Here is a 19,306-nt window from a genome sequence, read left to right as displayed (position 1 = left end):
TGAGGCTGCACTGGTGGGCAGTGATGAGGCTGCACTGATAGGCCGCACTGGTGGGCAGTGATGAGGCGGCACTGATAGGCTGCCCTGGTGGGCATTAATAGGTTGCCCTGATGGGCCCTTCTGGGACTACCGTGATTATCAGTGTACCTGTCCCTTTCACACAAGCTGGTTATCGGCTCTACTCTTCTCACTGTCAGCATGAGGATAGGACTGCCGATAACCGACTTGTGTTTACATTGTGATCGGCTGTCATTGAACACAGCTGATCACGTGGTAAAGGGCTGCTGCTGTTATTTGCCCTTTCTCCCGATCTGTGATCATTGTGTCTCAAGGATGCATCGATCACAGAGCGCACCAAATGCATGTGGCACAGGGGGGTGTACAACCGAATTATCATGGAGATGCCCTCCCAGCAAAGTAAGCCCACACTGTAGCTGTCTTTCGGGTATAGCGTGGGTGGGAAGTGGTTAAGATACATTTTGCACTCTTAAAGCACCTAAAAATGGAACTTCCTCTTAACCCACTCCTCGCCCCATTACATGCCACATTTGGCATGTAATTTTTTTTGGGGGGGGGGGGGAGTGGGGGCTTCAGGAGAAGGACTTCCTGTCCCACTTCCTCCTTCCGCCGAGGGGCTGGAAAGGCGATTAGCTTAATCGCCTTTTCACAGCCCCTCCCTGTAGGCGAGCGCCTGTCCAATCAGATGGCGCCGCTCGCGCATGCGCAGTGGGTGCCCAGCCGTGAAGCCGAAAGCTGTCACTGCCGGGTGCCCACACTAAGAATGAAGACGCCGGCCGGCGAGGGGGGGGGGCGAGGAGCGGAGCCCCGGCCGGCGCGTCGCTGGAGCCGTGAAGCAGGTAAGTGTCTGTTTATTAAAAGCCAGCAGCTACACTTTTTGTAGCTGCTGACTTTTAATAAACTTAAAAAAAAGGTGGAAAACCCCTTTAACATAAATGAGAGAGATCCAAAAATCTTAGTGTGTATGTTTCCCCAGCTCATCGATGACAAGAAATCTCTGAGTGAGCGATGTGAATCTCTTGTGACCGAACTGAAGAAGGTGGATCAGAAATACTCCAGTAAGATCCGACAGATGCAGGAGCAGCACGACGCGGTAAGAGGCGGGGCTCCCTGCACATTTCATTCTGTTTTACAGTTTCTTTTAGGTAGATTCAGAAAGAGTTAGGCCGGCTTATCAGTAGATAAGCCGACCTAACTCTGAATCTACGCCGGCGTATGTTTAAGCGTATGCTCAAACAGAGATACGCTTAAACATATCTAAGATAGGTCGGCGCAAGCCGGCCTATCTTAGATTGCAATTTTTCGGATGGCCGCTAGGTGGCGCTTCCATTGCGGCCGGCGTAGATTATGTAAATGAGCTTGTACGCCGATTCACGAACGTACGCCCGGCCGCCGCAGTCGAATTACGTAGTTTCCGTAAGGCCTTAGGTGGCCTAAAGTTATTCCACCTATGAGGTGGAATAACAATGTTAAAGTATGGCCGCCGTTCCCGCCGCGAGGTTCGAATTTTTTTACGTCGTTTGCGTAAGTTGTCCGCGAATCGGGAGTTGCGTCGTTAACGTCCACGTCAAAATCAATAGGCCCGTACGGCGTACTTAGCCGCAATGCGCACTGGGAAATGTAGGGAAAAACGTCAAATGTGAGGTCAAGCCTCATTACCATACAACACGCCCCCCTCCAACCAATTTGAATTAGGCGCCCTTACGCCCGCCGCGAGTAAGGAGGTGTGTGCTTTGAGAATCATGTACTTGCCTCTCTTACTTAAGGCAGCGTAGTGTAAACACGCTAGGCTACGCCGTCTTAACATTGCGCGGCCGTACCTGAATCTACCTATTAGATTTTTAGCCGTAGTTTTGTTGCATAAGGCCGGCCATTGATGATGCGGTTTTCTTTCCTGCAACCATCAACATTCAGTGTTGATGGGAAATTCATTCCCACAGCGCTATTGTTTTCTGACTGGTAAGGAGCTTTCTTGGTCCGGCAGAACACAATGATTACTGCTAGCCAGGGGCGGACTGACAACTCATGATGCCCCTGGGCAATAGGAGATTATGGGGCCACACAGTGCAGAAACTCTTGCACCCCTCTCCAGACACTCTTGCACCCCTCTCCAGACACTCTTGCACCCCTCTCCAGACACTCTTGCACCCCTCTCCAGACACTCACGGTGTAAATTTGCTGTCCCCTCAAAATAACTCAACACGCAGCCATTAATGTCTAAACCGCTGGCAACAAAAGTGAGTACACCCCTAAGTGAAAATGTCCATATTGGACCCAAAAGTGTCAATATTTTGTGTGGCCGCCATTATTTTCCAGCACTGCCTTAACCCTCTTGGGCATGGAGGTCACCAGAGCTTCACAGGTTGCCACTGGAGTCCTCTTCCCCCTCCTCCATGATGACATCACAGTGCTGGTGGATGTTGGGAGACTTTGCGCTCCTCCACCTTCCGTTTGAGGATGTCCCACAGATGATCAATAGGATTTAGGTCTGGAGACATGCTTGACAAGTCCATCACCTTTACTCTCAGCTTCTTTAGCAAGGCAGTGGTCTTCTTGGAGGTGTGTTTGGGGTCGTTATCATGTTGGAATACTGCTTTGCGGCCCAGGTTCCGAAGGGAGGGGATCATGCTCTGCTTCAGTATGTCGCAGTACATGTTGGCATTCATGGTTCCCTCAACTAGTAATGGCGGTTATCTGCAATTTTTGTCAGGACTGCGATATTGCAGCGGACACTTCGGACACTTTTGACACTATTTTGGGACCATTCACATTTATACAGCGATCAGTGCTATAAATTTGCACTGATTACTGTATAAATGTGACTGGCAGGGAAGGGGTTAACACACCAGGGGGGCAATCAAGGGGTTAAATGTGTTCCCTAGGGAGTGATTCTAACTGCGGGGGGAGGGGACTGACCGGGGGAGGTGACCGACCGGTGTCCCTATGTACAAGGGACACACCAACGGTCCCCTCTCCCTGACAGGACGTGGATCCCTGGCTCTGTAACTGCCGAACGCGGGCATCGCAGCCGCCAGGCACCCGTAGGATGCGGCGGGCTCGCACGCGCGCCCCCAAGCGGCTGGGAGGCCCGAGGGCCTCATATGACGTCCACCCAGGATGGCAGAGCCACCTTGTGGATGTCCTATGACAATACGCGGGTATTAACCACTTAGGACCTGGACCTTTAGGTAGGTAAAGGACCTGGCCAGTTTATGCGATTCGGCACTGCGTTGCTTTAACTGACAATTGCGCGGTCATGCGACGTGGCTCCCAAACTAAATTGGCGTCTTTTTTCCCACAAATAGAGATTTCTTTTGGTGGTATTTGATCGCCTCTGCGGTTTTTATTTTTTGCGTTATAAACAAAAATAGAGCGACAATTTTGAAAAAAATCTATATTTTTTTACTTTTTGCTATAATAAATATCCCCCAAAAATATATAAAAAAACATTTTTTTTTCCTCAGTTTAGGACGATACGTATTCTTCTACCTAGTTTTGTAAAAAAAAAATCGCAATAAGCGTTTGATTGGTTTGCGCAAAATTTATAGCGTTTACAAAATAGGGGATAGTTTTATTGCATTTTTATTCATTTTTTTTTTTCCTACTAATGGCGGCGATCAGCGATTTTTTTTCGCGAGTGCGACATTATGGCGGACACATCGGACAACTTTGACACCTTTTTGGGACCATTGTCATTTTCACAGCAAAAAATGCTATAAAAATGCACTGATTACTGTGAAAATTACAATTGCAGTTTGGGAGTTAACCACAAGGTGGCGCTGAAGGGGTTAAGTGTGACCTCATCTGTGTTTCTAACTGTAGGGGGGCGGGGCTTGACTGTGATGTCATTGATCGTGTTTCCCTATATTAGGGAACACACGATCGATGACGGCGCCACAGTGAAGAATGGGGAAGCTGTGTTTACACACAGCTCTCCCCGTTCTTCAGCTCTGGGGACCGATTGCAGGACTCCAGCGGCAATCGGGTCACGGAGCTTCGGACCGGTATGTGCTTGTGCCCAGCCGTGCCATTCTGCCAACGTATATCTGCAGGAGGCGGTCCTTAAGTGTTTAAATACAGCGCTCGTATTGTGAGACGCTCGTTAACCGCGTTACTCGCAAGCCGAGGTTTCATATAAAATCTGCAAAATATCACAATCCTACGTATAGGGCTAAATGTAGTTCTAAAGTGGCCCGTCTGACTCCACGTGTTTCGCTATGTGCTTCTTTGGGAGCGGCACGGCAAATATTAGCCAATCTATAATACGAGATAAATGACAGACACCTGTGGTATGGATGGAAACGGCAGACTGGGGGGGGATGTCAAAATCCAACAATCGCACCAGAAAAGGTAATAAAATAATTCCTGATATCAGTAGCTGCTGATAATTCCAAGATGTAAATAAGATTCCTATCGTTATGGTAAATATGGTGATAAGGGACCATTCCCAGTAAGCAGCTGGCCAGTCGGAAAGGAAACCTAACAGATGAACTAAGAGCTGCGTGGATACATACAGGCTCCCCGAGCTGAGAAGCCGATCAGAGGGTGGCCCACGCAGCTATTGAGGAGTCTGTTAGGTATCGGCCCCCCCCACCCCCAGGGTTACCTCCCACATTGGCCATGGCCGGCGCTAGCGCAAGTGCAAGTTGGGCACTTGCCTTATGGCGTCAGGGGAACAGGGCGGGGGAAAACTAAGCGGGTCACCGCCAGGACAGACGTGGGCCTGTCCGGGGGTCTGCCTTATGAAGGGTGGGACAGGCCTGGACTATTGTCCCCATCGCTCCCTCCAGGAGAGTTTCGTCGTCTTCCATCCGATTCCTCGCTGGGCTCCTGTGACGACATTTCTGTGTCCGGAGCAGATCTCTGTGTCATTGTACCACCATTAAAGGGGTGACCGATGTACTGCCCGTCACCCAGTGCCGATCCTGACCCACCTGTGGCCCCTAAGGCAAAGTGACATGTCCCATTAAAGTGGGGGGGGGGGCGCTGCCGACAGTGACATGTCCACGTTAAAGTTGAGAATCGAGGGGGGAGGGGATGTCTGCCTGTCAGAAATTACATCTTACTTTATGTGAGAAGCTGGGGGTGCTGACTTCTTACCTCTTCTCCCATGCAGCCAGCGAGTTGAGAAGGGGGGCCGAAAATGACTTTTCACCAGGCGGGGCCTCTAGTAATTTGGGTGGCCCTCCGCAGCTTTGCGGGCCTAAGCGGCTTGCTAGTGAGCCTATAGAGCGATCGGCCCTGCCGTCGCCTACAAAAAAAAGATGAATGGATGATAAGCAGTTGATGACGGTTGTCTTGACACCATTTACCTTTATGACTAATGTGTTTGACCTGTTACCTCTCCCCCCCCCCTCTCTTTTCTTCCTCATCCTCAGGTTTGGCAGACTCTGGGCCCCCTGTGTGAGGTAATCGCCCCCCAAGCCTGCTCAGTACACATTGTCCAGTTCCACCCTTATGTTCTGTACAATGTGCACCCCCCCCACCTTGGATCCCTCTGTTATTACACCCATCTTATGTCAGTACTTACCGTCCTTCTCCGGTCTATACTAAGGGCTGTATTAATGTAATAAGCACCCCCTCCGCTCTGCGCAGTCCTGGGGGGGGGGGGTATGCATGTCCTGTGCATGTTTTCTGCAACTCCTTTTACTAACAAATGCTTGCCCCAAAGACGCTGCTTGCAGTCGCTGTAATTTTCTGTAAAATCCAATATGGCCACCGGGAGGCGCTCTGTACACAGATGGTATACAGCGCACACCCCACACCCCCCCCCCCCCCACAGAAATGTAATTTCCTGCTTGTGTTCTTGGTTCACTGATTTTCCCAGAAGTCTGCACTAAGCCACATTTTGGGCATCCCCTGCAACACAAATGTCATTTTTGGTGAGGGACTCCCAATAGGAAATCGCATCTAAAGGAATGCAGGCCCTGACACTTTCCTCATTAGAGCCCTGCAGGTGCAGCAGCTGATTGATAATGATAAAGTCACCCCCCATTCACATTCACTTTGCACATGGACACAGAGAAACAAACCGCTATTTCTTCAGAGTAACAAAAGGTCGGGATCTGCTACAAAGTTTGTTACAATCCCTGAAAAATGTACAGAGGATCACCCAAGGGGGGGGGGGGGAGGCGTTGATTCTCAATAGAAGTGGCGTTGCTCTTTAATTTTTAAGCGGTGCTCATGGTCCCGGAGTTTGGCTGATATAAATAATATAAAATAATGAGGAGGTGTATATAAGAAACCCAATAAGTCCATACAATTCAACCAATAGATGGGGGGGAATATATATATATATATATATATATATATATATATATATATATATATATATATATATATATATATATATATATATATATATATATATACACACATACATACATTCCTGTACGCACTGTGGATCCAGAGTATGTATAAATCCACCTTCCTACATTGTTGCAGTGCATGGCTCCGAGGTCCCGCAGCTCCTTACCACCTGCATGACCGTTCACACCGAGAATGACCACTTGCCTCTTCTTCTGTCTGCAGACCGTTCCTTCTGTGTCAGAACATCGCTCGTCCCGTGTCTCCATGCTGCATGAAGAGCGCACCCAACCTCATTAATCCCATGAGCCATTTCCTCTCCTCATCCCTCTCCTCTCTCTTGTGTCTTCCAGGAGATGAAAAAGCTGCAGGAACTGATGACGGCCACCGAGAAAGTCCGCCGAGAGAAATGGATCGACGAGAAGACCAAGAAAATCAAAGAAATCACTGTGAAGGGTAAGCGGCTTCCATTCCTCCTCCTCCTCCCACCAGCAATCCTCGGATTACACCCCGTCGTGTTTTTATAGGTCCTTTTTCCTGTTTGCCATCATCACAGAGAGGGAAAGATAATCCCAAATTTTGGGTTGTCACCAGAACAGGAATAAAAGGGAAATTTTCCAATGGGGACACTAGTTCTGGTGACAACCCGAGATTCCCTCACTTTGGAAGGACTCTCACATCCTGTTTTGGCTATGGAACAGGAAGTGAAGGGGGGGGGGGGGAGATATCCCTTCACTTCCTGTTCCATAGCCACAACAGGACGTGAGAGTCCTTCCAAAGTGAGGGAATCTCTGGTTGTCACCAGAACTAGTTTTCCCCATTGGAAAATGTCCCTTTTATTCCTGTTCGGGCGACAACCCAAAATATGGGATTTTCTTTCATCTTTTTTTATATATTGTGTATCTTTTTTAGCAGACAAATATAAAATTCCTTGGTCTGTTGATCTGCTGTGCCCATTATGAGGGGTTCCCATCATTCCTGTGCTGAGTCTCCGGGTCTGTACACCTGCTGTGCCCATTATGAGGGGTTCTCACCATCCCTGTGCTGAGTCTCCGGGTCTGTACACCCGCTGTGCCCATTATGAGGGGTTCCCACCATCCCTGTGCTGAGTTCCCGGGTCTGTACACCCGCTGTGCCCATTGAGGGGTTCCCACCATCCCTGTGCTGAGTTCCCAGGTCTGTACACCCGCTGTGCCCATTATGAGGGGTTCCCACCATCCCTGTGCTGAGTTCCCGGGTCTGTACACCTGCTGTGCCCATTATGAGGGGTTCCCACCATCCCTGTGCTGAGTTCCCAGGTCTGTACACCTGCTGTGCCCATTATGAGGGGTTCCCACCATCCCTGTGCTGAGTTCCCGGGTCTGTACACCTGCTGTGCCCATTATGAGGGGTTCCACCATCCCTGTGCTGAGTTCCCGGGTCTGTACACCCGCTGTGCCCATTATGAGGGGTTCCCACCATCCCTGTGCTGAGCTCCCGGGTCTGTACACCTGCTGTGCCCATTATGAAGGGTTCCCACCATCCCTGTGCTGAGTTCCCGGGTCTGTACACCCGCTGTGCCCATTATGAGGGGTTCCCACCATCCCTGTGCTGAGTTCCCGGGTCTGTACACCCGCTGTGCCCATTATGAGGGGTTCCCACCATCCCTGTGCTGAGTTCCTGGGTCTGTACACCTGCTGTGCCCATTATGAGGGGTTCCCATCAACCCTGTGCGGAGTTCCCAGGTCTGTACCCCTGCTGTGCCCATAACAAGGGGTTCCCACCATCCCTGTGCTGAGTTCCCGGGTCTGTATACCCGCTGTGCCCATTATGAGGGGTTCCCACCATCCCTGTGCTGAGTTCCCAGGTCTGTACCCCTGCTGTGCCCATTATGAGGGGTTCCCATCATTCCTGCAGAAAGAAGAGTGGGGAGACCAGTCATGAACACTAGCCCAGCGTTGGTGGTGGGTGTGATTGAGCCATAGTAGAAAGCTGCCATCTCTAGTTCTGCCACTAGATGTCACTGTGTGGTGTGTGGTGTAGGAGACGGTTTGGCACTGGGAGACGCTCCTCTGAATAACGTCTTTGGATCAGTTCCATGCAGAAACAATTGGCAATAGCGGCACATGATGCTGTATTTTCGTCAGAGATGCGATGGCTCAGTCTTCCTCACTGCTGCCTGCAGTTCGGCCCAGATGGTTATGTAGGTCACGCTTTATTCACATCTCAGGCAGTAATCCCAGTTTATGTCACATGGGTGAAGCCGGCTGTGTAATAGGAGAGACGTACGGACCTACCTGTCCCATAGATCACCACCTTCATATTGCAGAGTGCCTGCTGACTGTATGTAATCAGTACCTGAGAAAATGAATTCCGCCACCCTGCTGTGTATTTCATTGAGTTAGTTAGAATTGTCAATAAGACCCCACATCTCTCCTCCAGGCTGGAAAGCATGAGATCGAGAAAAAAAATTCACCAATCTCATGCCGACAGCCGCGATTGCGGCTTTGTTTACTTCCGGTACCCGGGCGTGACGTCATAACATCGCGCCCGGGCCGCCAACCATCATAGAGATGACTGGTGACCATCTGGTCACCAGTCCTCTCTATGCCTCCCCTCCGGCGCCGGCAGATCGTTTTCTTCGGGTCCCCGATGGCACGGGAGGGCCCGAAGAAGCACCGGATGGCAGTGGGAGGGGGGGATGTCCCCTCCCGTCGCTTATAAGAACGATCAAACGGCAGAACTGCCGCTATGATCGTACTTATGGTGCACAGAATCGCCAGCTGAAGAGATGGATATCTGAATGAAGCCTGTAGCTGCACCCATCATTCAGATATCCCCACTGAAAGTCCAGGACATCATATGACGTCCTTGGGCTGGAAGTGGCAGGTGGAGAACGTCCGATGGGGGCCCCATGATGCCCCTGAGTCATCTACATGTTGTGCAGGTTCATCTCCTGGTGTAGCAATCCTCTGGCAGTAGCAGGGAATGGACTGATGACTCTGTAGGATCCATACCAATGGATCCAGGTCTTTCCATTATCGTTTGCTTTACAGATTAAAGAGGATGGGCTTTCCAGTGAATTCCCCTGCTCTGATTTACCCTAGGAGAATGTTCTCTGCCATCCTAATAAGACTTACCATTGGACCTGGGGAGTCAGGAGCATCTCCAGACAGGGCTGTCTTAATAGCATCATGGGCCCCTGGGCAAAGTAATGCACTGTGGCCCCTACCAGCCTTCCCCAATTTACCCCGCCCCCCCCCCCCCCCCCACTCCCAAGAATGAAAGTATAACTAGTTGATAGTATTAAACATATATTTATTAGTACTTTCAATCAAATCCATTTTAATCAAGTAGTGGGGTAAGATGACATTTGGATTGCAGATTTAGCCCAGTGATAGGCTGCTGCTGTTCCCGAAGCTCAGATTCTGGGATGCTGCCCAGGACATTGCCATCCCGGGACAGCTTTGTAAAAAAACTTTGCTCTCTTGGCAAATCCGGGACTGCTGGCAAGTATGGTGTAGTGCAAGATTATCATTGGGCCTCCATGCACCTGGGCCCTCTTACAGCACAGTACCTATGCATTAAAAATGCCCTGTCACTTTTTTGAGTCTCAAGAATAGTCAGCATATCCATTGCCTTGGGTTTCTTAGCCAGGACATCATTCCTCTGTCCTGCCTCAGCTTTTCAAGAGGAGATCTTTCCCCTGGTTGACCACCGTCCAGTCTGAGAGTCCTTTCCTTTCTGTATTAAATCCTGATTGGTCTTCCCAGATGGTCCCTGTGGGGAATTTTGTTCTGGATGGATCTGGTAGAGTCACTAGTTGTGTAACTATTTTCTTGTGGCATTAGAGAATTATCTCCCACGTGGTTTGTCCTCATGGTTTTGTTACCATGTGGGGCTCGTGATCTCACCTTGTGCCAGCTTTGTGCATATGGTCCTTTTAGGTGGCAATGTGCTGGGATGTATGACTCCTGTGCATGTACGGGAATGATGCCACCCTGCATTGGTCAAGCCAGATGCTTGAAGACATCACCTGGTCTGGGGAAAGGGTGGCATTGAAGGACCTCACAGGTGGATAGCACAACACTGGCTGAGCAGAATTTTCGCTTTTGCCCAGGTAAATATTTATCTTTCTTTCTTTCTTTCTTTCTTTCTTTCTTCTTTTTTTTCTTCTTCTTTCTTATCTGTTTATTTAACTTTCTTGCTTGCTTTCTATCTATCTTTCTTTCTTTCTTTCTTTTTCGTGTATTTAACTCTCTTCTTTCTTCTTTTTTTTTCTTCTTCTTTCTTATCTGTGTATTTAACTTTCTTTCTATCTATCTATCTATCTATCTATCTATCTATCCATCCATCCATCCTTCTTTCTTTCTTTCTTTCTTTCTTTCTTTCTTTCTTTCTTTCTTTCTTTCTTTCTTTCTTTCTTTCTTTCTTTCTTTCTTTCTTTCTTTCTTTTTTTCTTTTTCGTGTATTTAACTCTTTTCTTTATTTTTTCTTATCTGTGTATTTATTTAACTCTCTTCTTTCTTCTTTTTTTTCTTCTTCTTTCTTATCTGTGTATTTAACTCTTTTTTCTTTCTTTCTTTCTTTTTCTTCTTTGTGTATTTAACTCTTTTCTTTCTTTTTTCTTATCTGTGTATTTAACTTTCTATCTATCTATCTATCTATCTATCTATCTATCTATCTATCTATCTTTTTCTTTTTCTTTTTCGTGTATTTAACTCTTTTTTTTTTTCTTTCTTATCTGTGTATTTCACCTTTCTTTCTTTCTTTCTTTCTTTCTTTCTTTCTTTCTTTCTTTCTTTCTTTCTTTCTTTCTTTCTTTCGTATTTACTTTAGCTGTTTGGTCTGCTAATCTGAAAACTACTATGGCTGAGTTGAACTTGTTTTTGGCACGATTGTATTTGTACAGTGAATTGTTGATTTTTCATGTCAGAGGTGGAATTTCCAGAATACGCTCTTATCTGGGGGGGGGGGGGGGGGGGGTTGTACTCGTCCCGGGTCAGTCACAAGCAAATTTACACCAGCTATTTATCCAAGGCAAACACAGAATATCCTATGTAATAACTAACCCCCTTCATACTATACCTAACCTGCATGTTCCCATCACCATGTGTCACCTCTCAGGTCATTATATCTTCATCCATACATCGACTCCAACCACTTCCTGCATTCAGGTTCAGTAATCGACAAAACCACGCTTCTCTGCCTCTTGGCTAAGATCAAGTGTAGTATCTGTTCTTATTAGTTGCCCGTAGGTGGTGCTATGCTAACCGTCCTGAGTACACGTCGAGGTGGAAAGGGATGGCAGTTGGCAGATGCTAAACCTGCTGGCGTGGAGGTGGAAGCCTTCTGATTTGGACGGAGAAACATGAGGTCGAAGCTGAGGGGCCGGGCCTGGCCTGGATTTGGGGGTGCCTGCCTCGGGGTCAGTTGTTCGGGAGAGAACACTTGCTCCTCCTTCCCCTTGGGGGGAGCGGTTAGTATTTCCCGAATGTGATTAGGAGGGAGGGATGGGAGTTGTGGGAGTAGCCTGCTGAGGTGGGCTCTCCCCAATCTGTCGGAACTTCTAACACTTTCTGGCTGGGAAGGGTGCTGCTGGTCCGGGCCAGGGGTCGGGGTCCGTTGAAAAGCCTGTGGAGATAGTGCCCCTGGAGTGGCAATCCAGGGGTGCCATACATTGCACAAGTGTTTGAGAGGGCACTTACTCATATGGCACCATGGCCACGATCTCCACAAACACCCTTTTCACACCTGCCTCTAGGGCCGAGCCTTTTGGCTAGGACCAGGGGAATTTTTGTTTCCTGGCCGGTGGGCCGGCCATCGTATTGCATGATCATCACTTTCTATTCGCATCTCCCACCTTCCTTCTCCCCCACTTTATTTTTTATTTTACCCCCATGTTTGTCACTTTACGTCTTTTATTTTTTTTTTTTTTGGTGCACGTTTGTACACCTTGTGTGTGATTAGTAGGGTGCCGGTCCTAGGGCCAGCCCTGAACGTCTTGGGAGGGGGTGGACATGGCCTTCTGGCTTAGTTCGCCTGCTCTTATGGGGTCTCCCCTCGGGGGGGCCCCACCGTGGAGGGTTCTGTTTCGGCAGACCCTCCAAGGAAGTTGGGTCCGTGTCGGCTTCGGCTGCACGGACCACTGTTTACTCTAGTCCCCGTCTGGAGCCTAACGCCCCGGGGGATCAGGGTTGGGTTCTTTTCGGAGGACCACTTGACGCAGCACCCGTCGCACTTTTTTGTGTATCACTCTTTATGTGTGTGCGCATTTTTTCTGCACCGGGTGAAGTTTTTGGGTTGTGTTATGCACGCCACAGGCTTTTCAATAGAAAAATCAACAAAACCATGCTCTTTGAAATGGACCCCCTTTCGCTCCTTATTAACCTGACAATGTTAGTGTTGGGTACTCACCTCCCTCCTGCACTGCCTCCTCTGCTCTCGATAATCCGCCATCCACCCCATCTCATATGACATTATAGTCTTCTGTTGAAAACAATGCAACCCCAGGTCTTGTGTGCTTTATCTTTTTTATTCTCCAGGGTCTCTGCTTTCAGAAAATATATAATTTTTCTGTAGTTTCTAGCAAAAAAATGTTGATTTTAAAGAAAAATTGCTCTGGAGGTGAGCTGGTTAAATAAATCTAATTTCTTCTAATAGAAGCCATGTTTTCTTTTGTTTTTCCCCAGGCCTAGAACCCGAGATCCAGAGACTCATCTCCAAACACAAGCAGGAAATCCGCAAGTTGAAGGCGCTCCACGAGGCTGAGCTCCTGCAGTCTGACGAAAGGGCCGCTATGCGTTACGTGCGCCAGGCTGAGGAGCTGCGCCAGAACGTGGAACTGGAAAAGGAGGAACTGAGCCAGAAGGAGCGAGAGCTGGCAAAGCAGAGGTGAGCACGGCACTGCGGTGGTGAAGGGAGTCTCTCAGAGAACCAGTCACAACTGGGCTAATGCAGACCCTTTGGCTGTCCCTATCTGGCCTTCAATGCCTGACTGAGGAAGCTGGCAGATGTCTGTGTGGAGAGCTGCAAGAACTGGAAGGGGAGATTCACTCCAGGTCAGAATCTGCAGAAATCCCCGCTGTACCCAGCTTTACCCCTATCCTTCCCGTCATCTCCGGGCTCTCTCCTTCCCGTCATCTCCAGGCTCTCTCCTTCCCGTCATCTCCAGGCTCTCTCCTTCCCGTCATCTCCGGGCTCTCTCCTTCCCGTCATCTCCGGGCTCTCTCCTTCCCGTCATCTCCTGGCTCTCTCCTTCCCGTCATCTCCTGGCTCTCTCCTTCCCGTCATCTCCTGGCTCTCTCCTTCCCGTCATCTCCGGGCTCTCTCCTTTCCGTCATCTCCGGGCTCTCTCCTTCCCGTCATCTCCGGGCTCTCTCCTTCCCGTCATCTCCTGGCTCTCTCCTTCCCGTCATCTCCTGGCTCTCTCCTTCCCGTCATCTCCGGGCTCTCTCCTTTCCGTCATCTCCGGGCTCTCTCCTTCCCGTCATCTCCGGGCTCTCTCCTTCCCGTCATCTCCAGGCTCTCTCCTTCCCGTCATCCCCAGGCTCTCTCCTTCCCGTCATCCCCAGGCTCTCTCCTTCCCGTCGCCTCCGACCTCTGCCCTTCCCGTCGCCTCCGACCTCTGCCCTTCCCGTCGCCTCCGACCTCTCCCCTTCCCGTCGCCTCCGACCTCTCCCCTTCCCGTCGCCTCCGACCTCTCCCCTTCCCGTCGCCTCCGACCTCTCCCCTTCCCGCCGCCTCCGACCTCTCCCCTTCCCGCCGCCTCCGACCTCTCCCCTTCCCGCCGCCTCCGACCTCTCCCCTTCCCGCCGCCTCCGACCTCCCCCAGGATTAATTCACCCGTTCTTCACTCCAGGTCAGGATCTAAAGAAATTTCAGCTGTACCCATCTCTAGCCCTCTCCTTCCAGTCATCTCAGGTTCTTTCCTTTTGTCCATCTCGGGGGGGGGGGGGGGGGGGGCACCTCTTCTTTTGGCCATCTCGGGGGGCAGCTCTCCTTCAAGTCGTCCGCCCCCATCCAGTTTTGGGTCCTAAATAAAATACTACTCTACATCCTTTTACCCTGTAATTAAGTCACCAAGCTGGCATGGACGTTCACTTCCTGGAACACGATGAGCACAGCACGAGACTCCACCTGACACGTTTCGACATCAAAAGACGTCTTCTAGGGCATGTCTGCATATGCATTAGGGATCTGGCATATGCACATATGCCCTGGGCATCTCTGCTAGACCGGGCAGAGGCCTATAGTGTGTCTGTGCATGCAGTTTCATTTTCACTTACAGGTCACCTGTCTACCCTGTGACTGGACAGCGAAAGATGATGCATTAGACTGATAAGCTCATCTGTCACTCTGCGCTCTTGTCCTATCGGCATGCTCCTTGTACTGCAACACACCTGATTGTCTGTCTCTTTTCTTCCTCTCACATTCTGAGCTCTGCTGTAAAAAACTGTGTAGTACACTGCTAGAGGCAGCCAAAGCAGTGTACCAAAGCCAAAATCTGCATAATTACCCTGTAATCTTCATATTATTTAGAGAAGAACAGACAAACTTTGTAACCCGCGTTCTCTATTAATGTGAAACTTTGTGTGTGCAGGTATGAGAAACAGCTGGTGCAGGAAGAGCAGTCCCTGCAGGAACAGCGCCGGCGTCTGTACAGTGAAGTTGCCGAGGAGAAGGAGCGGTTAAACCAGCAGGCTGCCAGGTGAGAGATTGGAGGGGGATTCTGGTTTATATTGCCTGAACTCCATACACAAAGCGGGGGCACTTCCTTAATGGGAGCATGGCCAAATGAAAGTGGATGGGTGTCAGTGATGAGAAATAAATCATAAATTGGTTGTTAGCGTGACGCCCATTATTTGTGGTCCGTTGGGGGGACCCAGTAACATTTCTTTTACTCATTGCTACCAATATTTCCCCCAGGGCCACCATCAGAAATGCTTTCCTTTATACCCCCCATTCCTAATAATGGCGGTACACCTCAAGCCCAATAATGGCGGTACACCTCAAGCCCAATAATGGCGGTACACATCAAACCCAATAATGGCGGTACACCCCCCCCCCCCCACACACACACACACACACACACCAATAATGGTGGTACACCTCAAACCCAATAATTGGCTGTACACCCCCAAGCCCAATAATGGCGGTGCACCCCAAGCCCAATGGTGGTACGCACCCACATTCAATAATGGCATTACAACTCAATAATGGTGGTACTCCACACTAATAGTTGGGATACACCCCAAACCTAATAATGGTGGTACATCCCCACCCCAATGGATTATCCATACAAATATGAGAGAGTGATATGGCTTCCAGAAACTACTGCAGGAAAATGTTGGCATTGGGGGTCCCCAAGCAGAAAATTTCACCAGTGCACCCCCACTGTAGAAACCTCTGTTTGGCCTTTTAATAGGCAGCAGAATGGCAGCCGGCAAATCGGACCGAATATTGCACAAATTACCCCCCCCCCCCCTCAGTGCATTTTGCTGTGGTTTAGCTGCTGATTGGTTGCATGGCGTATTGATGGGAGGAGATTGAGCCGTGTGTGTCGTTTATTCTCATTGATCTCTTTGGGGTGTCACACAGGCAGAGGGCGGAGCTGGATGAATTGAGGAAGCAGCTGGAAGATAACTGTGCCCTGGCCACCCGCGTGCTGAGAGAAGAGTACGAGAAAAGCAAAGAGGAGCAAGACCGGCGGCACCAGGTAACCACACCCTTCATCCAGTCATAGGAAGGGTCGCTCCACCCAGACGTGATAGTTCTATGTTTGGCGGATGGCAGAGAGGTTCAATATGTTGATTCTTATATGTCGTGGGGACTCTTGGTGTGATCTCAGCGACTAGTCTCGGATCTGCAGTTCTATAACAGCAGTTATAAGGGGGCGCTGCTCTCACTGCCGAAGGGTTTATGGGGGTGGGGGTGCGGATGTGGGGATTGAGTAAATACTTCTTACAGAGGGTTGTCTCTTCGAGTGCAGCTTCCAGCACAATTGTCCTCAGCCTGGCTTTTAGAGCGCCGCATCTGGACTGGACTAGACTTGCGAGAACCGCTTGTAAGTGACCTTCAGGCACCTGGTGCCACCTAGGACACTATTTAGAAAGCAGGGTGCTTTCCTGGTCTAGAGCTGTTGGCATTGCGTTAGCAGTTTCCCTGTTTCTGAAGAGTCACTTTGTGAGTAGGTTGGTCAATGGCTTAGGTTGCTGGGTGATTTTAGTTCCCGTTTCCATGGTCTTGCTATGGAATTGGTTATTGCTGTGGGACTCTGACATCATACAATGCTGATCCATCCTCTCTCCACTGCTGCTTGGGGAAGCCTGTCCCCCCACTGGTGCTCCTCCTTGAGGAACGACATAAAAAGTGATAAGCACAGATTATCGGGTACTCCATGACCACTCCCGCGGACCCGATCGCCACTGGTGTCCCGCGATCGGGTCACAGAGCTGAAGAACGGGGAGAGGTAAGTGTAAACAAACCTTTCCTAGTGAGACTGTCACTGATTGCCTGTTCCCTGTCATAGGCAACGATGATCAGTGACGTCATACGCCAAGCCACGCCCCCACACAGTAAGAATCACTCCCTTAGGGCACACTTAGCCCCTCCAGCTATAAAACTATCCCCTATTTTGTAGAAGCTATACATTTTGCGCAAACCAATCAATAAACGCTTATTGCAATTTTTTTTTTTTATTATAAATATGTAGAATACGTATTGGCCTAAACTTTTTATATATATATATATATATATATATATATATATATATATATATATATATATATATATATATAGGGCCTGGCCCTTTGTAGCTGCAAAATGGTTCGGGGCTTAAGTGGTTAATTATACATTTTAAAAAAACAATTAAAGGGTTAATTCACACAGATTCTCTATGTTTGTGTCGGCTAATAATGATTTTTGTGTATTTTTTGTGAAAATCTTGCTTTGATATATTGGTGGGGGCCCCGCCAGGTAGGCTATACTAGGCCCCCCGTGATTTCTAGCAGCAGCCCTGGCTCCAGGTAACCAAATGGGAATTTCCCCCCATTGTTTGCATGCGGTTTAGGACGTGAGAGTTTTTATTTCTCTCCGATTTCCATTTTCTCATCCCGGATGGTCCTCATAATGGAGCTCCGGCTTCTTGTTCCACCAACTCTAAGTGACTCTGACAGACAATCATTCAAGCAAAGCCTTTCCCATCACTGTTTGATCTGTGAGGTCTTTTATCTCGAGTCTCTCCGATTTGCATGACTGATGAGCCGATCCCGATATTCACACGTTCGCCAAGTTTTACCTGGTGGACTTTGTGATCTTCTGTGTCGTCTTCAAGGGTCAGATCCTTCAGGCGGCTCGTGGAGCCGAGGGACTTTCCCCAATTTTCTGTTGCTTTCGAGCGACTGTTATATGAGAGATGGCACAGTCCTGGAGGGGTCAGGAGGGCACAGTCCTGGAGGGGTCAGGAGGGAACATGTTTAATATTATTATATTAAAAATGTTTAATATAATAATAATAATAATATTAATAATAAACATTTTTAATCTATTATATAAAAAAAATATATATATTCTAATATTGTTAATATCTAATATTTTTAATATATAAATATTTTCACTATAATGTATTAAACAATTTGTATATATAAAAATTGTTATATTATATTGAAAATATTTATATATTAAAAATATTAGATATTAACAATATTTAATATATTATAGTGTGTGTGTGTGTGTTTATAATATATATATATATATATATATATATATATATATATATGTGTATGTGTGTAAAATAAAGTCGAGGAACCCCCCCCCCCCCCCCACTGGAGGATAATCACCTGAGTGACATAAAGAGTTAGAAAACAATAAATAAAAAAAATCCCATTATATATTGTGGAATGGGAGGCAGAGGTTTCTTGCTTTGTGATGGTTGCGAGATTGATGCCAATAACTGGCGGGTAAGGGGATAACGGTTATACCTATTTATTTATTTTTTCTCTTTGATGTCAGGCCGAAACCAAAGCCTTAAAGGAGCGATTAGAGATCGAGAAGCAGGCGTGGGAGCAGAACTACATGAAGAAAGAGGTAAACACTCCCCCATTGTCTGTCTGTCCTTTGCTGAGTGATAGACGTCCTCCTTCCTAATGGGCCACTCGAGGGTGATATTCCCATGTGAGATGTTTGGAAACCTTAGCAGAGACTGTAGCAAAACTACAAGTCCCGTGAGGCATTGCAAGACTGAGTTACAAGCATGACTCCTCCCACAGGCAGAGGCATGATGGGACTTGTAGTTTTGCAACAGCTGGAGGGCCGCCAGTTTGAGACCCCTGCTGTAGACTCTTCTCCACAGGGTGAGTGACCTCCTGTATACAGGGCAGCTCTTCAGCATATACTGCTGCCTATAGTTGGGTGGGCCGAGCCATGAAAGCCGATTTCCTTGGATCATCAGGCACCATTATTCTCTATTGACAGTGGAAGTGGGGTTCAGCGCAGCCCACTGTTGCCGGTGGCTGGACCTCGTTTGCGGCTGCAGGACCTCGCTGCCGGCCTCCGTTTGCGGCTGCAGGACCTCGCTGCCGGCCTCCGTTTGCGGCTGCAGGACCTCGCTGCCGGCCTCCATTTGCGGCTGCAGGACCTCGCTGCCTGAACCGAATGACCCTGCTTTCAGCCACTACACCGACATTCACTTCTATAATTATTAGGGTTGTCCCGATACCACTTTTTTAGGACTGAGTACGAGTACCGATACTTTTTTTTTAGTAGTCGCCGATACCGAATACCGATACTTTTTTTTTAAATGTGTCTCCATATGCAGCCATGTCCCCCCCATATCCAGCCATGTCTCCCCCCATATGCAGCAATGTCCCCCATATCCAGCCATTGTCTCCCCCCATATGCAACCATTGTCTCCCCCCATTATCCAGCCACTGTCTCCCCACATTATCCAGCCACTGTCTCCCCCCATGCAGCCACTGTCTTCCCCCCATTATCCAGCCACTGT

The 19,306-nt window shown here is 48.7% G+C and overlaps 1 protein-coding gene and 1 pseudogene across 2 annotated transcripts in view; both read left to right on the top strand.

The window, feature by feature from the left end:
• Positions 1-994: 994 nt before the first annotated feature.
• The window catches only part of CEP131 (centrosomal protein 131), a gene marked incomplete at its 5' end in the record, with an annotated part of 28,388 nt that continues 10,076 nt past the window's right edge, over positions 995-19,306 (top strand). The window contains 7 exon segments of one of the 2 annotated variants that reach the window (XM_040330947.1): positions 995-1,111; positions 5,397-5,426; positions 6,678-6,780; positions 12,996-13,197; positions 14,906-15,013; positions 15,904-16,021; positions 18,316-18,390. In XM_040330947.1, coding sequence (XP_040186881.1) covers positions 995-1,111; positions 5,397-5,426; positions 6,678-6,780; positions 12,996-13,197; positions 14,906-15,013; positions 15,904-16,021; positions 18,316-18,390 — 753 coding nt within the window. 2 annotated transcript variants of the gene reach the window in all.
• On the top strand, positions 11,500-11,582 carry LOC120919672 (annotated as a pseudogene).

This window comes from Rana temporaria, chromosome 12 (assembly GCF_905171775.1).
Source record: "Rana temporaria chromosome 12, aRanTem1.1, whole genome shotgun sequence".
NCBI lineage: Eukaryota > Metazoa > Chordata > Amphibia > Anura > Ranidae > Rana > Rana temporaria.
The sequence above is the reverse complement of the archived record's forward strand: the minus strand, read 5'-3'. Positions and strand labels throughout refer to the sequence as shown.